Below are 2,223 nucleotides of genomic sequence, written 5' to 3'. Positions count from 1 at the left end.
AGAGCAGGGACCCCACCTCCTGGGTCTCCCCTTGTCTAGGGACAGTGGGGGGTGGCTGGGAACTGGACATAGGACACTGGGGACTTCTGAAGTCATCAGAGTGGCTGGCGGAGACAGACATCTAAGGGGATTGCATCCACACTGACGGCGCCTGGTCACTCGTGGGACGTGGCTGGGAGCCACGGGTCGGGGTCACTTGCGACCAGGCTGCCAGCATCACAGTGGACAACGCTATCTGTCTTTGCTCAGATCGGTGGTCAAATCCTTCCCAGAGTAGCAATTGTCAGCTTCAGGAAGGCTCAGAACTAAGTATAAAGATGACAAGATCAAACCCATCATCTTCTCACACATTCCAACAATTCTAATTTCATTATTCCTGGCCTTCCCATCGCTTGTTCCTCCACGCCTCTCTTGATTCGTGTCCCCTGTGTCCTCTGTAGTCCAGTCCCCTCCCTCTCTAGCCCCCTCCCTCCTTATTCCAGGTTCCATGTTCCTTCCTCTCTTTGTCCAACCCCGCCATCTGCATTAACCCCTCCCTCACTGGGCTCAGCTATAGAAATACCAAACTCCTCAACACCCGAATCCGAATTCTTTATTTTGCCCTCTTTTCCCCTCTAATAAGGTACCTCCATGTCTTTGTCCCACACATGTCCCTGCTCCCTGCCCTGCTCAGGGGTCATGGATTCGGGTCCTCCTTCAGGCTTTCACAGATCTTGGTGAGCTTCTCCAACTTGTTCTCCAGCTCCCGGGCCTGCTGCCTCATCTCGTCAGCTGAAGGGGCCTTTGCCCCATTTTTCAAGTGGTCTGAGTCTTTCACAAGGTTGGCCACATCCATCGCAAGGAAGAGACCTGATAAGGCCCCACTCATGATCCGGGCTCCTTTGGTCATTGCCAGAGCAGTGCCTCCAAAAGCTTTCTGCACCTGCCTGCCACTTCGAGCTGAGATTCTCTGAGCTGTCATGAAGCGCCTGGCATTGACTACTAGGCGAGGTTTGACTTTGGCTAGCTTGATGGCACGAACATTCTTGGCAATGTTTTGCAGGGCTTGGACGCTTTTACCTGCTAAGGAACTAATTTGGGGTATGGTATCACACAGAACCTTGGCAACTACCTTCCCTTTGTCAAAATCAGTTGATGTCAGGTGACTGGCTTGGGCTTTTGCGGATGATTCGTTTGAGTATTCCACGATGCTGGTGGACACTTGGGCCACAGCAGATGCTGCTCCCAGCCCCGCTCCAACAGCTGAGAGTACCAGACTGGCCCCTGCTGTGAAAGGTGCCAGACCCAGACCAAGGATGGACAGGAGGCCAGATGCAGCGCCAGTGGTGCCGGCTACTATGTTGGAGATGGTGCAGTTCTTATGAACCCTGTCAACCTCATCTGCAAGCTCGTGGAGCTTTCTTATGCGCTCCTCCAACTTGGGTTTCAACTTGGGAAACTCACTCAAAAGCCTCTCCCTAAACAGCTGGTCTTCAGCCTCCGTATACATGGCTCTTTCCAGCTCCTTCAGATCTTCACGTAGGACATCTGCCTCTTCCCTGTAACAGTGAAGGTCAAGTGATTAAGAAAAGCTTATCTGGGGCGCCTGGGTGGCTCAGTTGGTTAAGCGACTGCCTTCGGCTCAGGTCATGATCCTGAAGTCCCGGGATCGAGTCCCACATCGGGCTCCCTGCTCGGTGGGGAGCCTACTTCTCCCTCTGACCCTCCCCCATCTCATGCTCTCTCTCTCTGTCTCATTCTCTCTCTCAAATAAATAAATAAAATCTTTAAAAAAAAAAAAAGGAAAGCTTATCTGTAAAGTGGGCTTCATTCGATCTATCCCACATAAACCACAGAACGTTTACTACAAATCAAAGGGAAAAGAATTTTACAAATGTAAAGAATTTTTCTTGCAATGTTAAACACATTCTGTACATTGCTAATGTTCCATACACACAGTCAGGGAATAAATAAGTCCATTTCATCTTAAGATGCACTTAAATGGTGGGTATCTGATAAAGATGGCTTCCCAGGTCAACACGGTCGGTACCACAGTGTGTGTAGACTGGGAACTCAGTAGATGAACAAAGGGAAGTGGGGTTGGAGCAGAAAAACCTTCATTCGGGGAATCTTCGTGTGTACTGAAGGATGAACCTTACCCACAGAGAGGTGTGCCCTTTGCCCTTAGCACTGGGAAATGATCTCTAGGCCCCCACCTAGGATGTCAAGGGTCCTAGAACAATA

General features: G+C 50.5%; 1 protein-coding gene across 1 annotated transcript; it reads right to left on the bottom strand.

Annotated features, from left to right (window-relative positions):
- Positions 1 to 676: 676 nt before the first annotated feature.
- LOC102729468 (apolipoprotein L3-like) lies at positions 677 to 1,538 on the bottom strand (the record flags this gene model as incomplete). Its single annotated transcript, XM_006744865.3, has 1 exon — positions 677 to 1,538. A coding segment is annotated over one exon (862 nt), but the record flags the coding sequence as incomplete, so codon positions are not given.
- Between the last annotated feature and the right edge of the window lie 685 nt (positions 1,539 to 2,223).

Source organism: Leptonychotes weddellii, unplaced genomic scaffold, assembly GCF_054177405.1.
Source record: "Leptonychotes weddellii isolate Sample4059 unplaced genomic scaffold, ASM5417740v2 HiC_scaffold_24894, whole genome shotgun sequence".
Lineage (NCBI taxonomy): Eukaryota > Metazoa > Chordata > Mammalia > Carnivora > Phocidae > Leptonychotes > Leptonychotes weddellii.
This window is presented reverse-complemented; position numbering and strand designations above follow the sequence as displayed.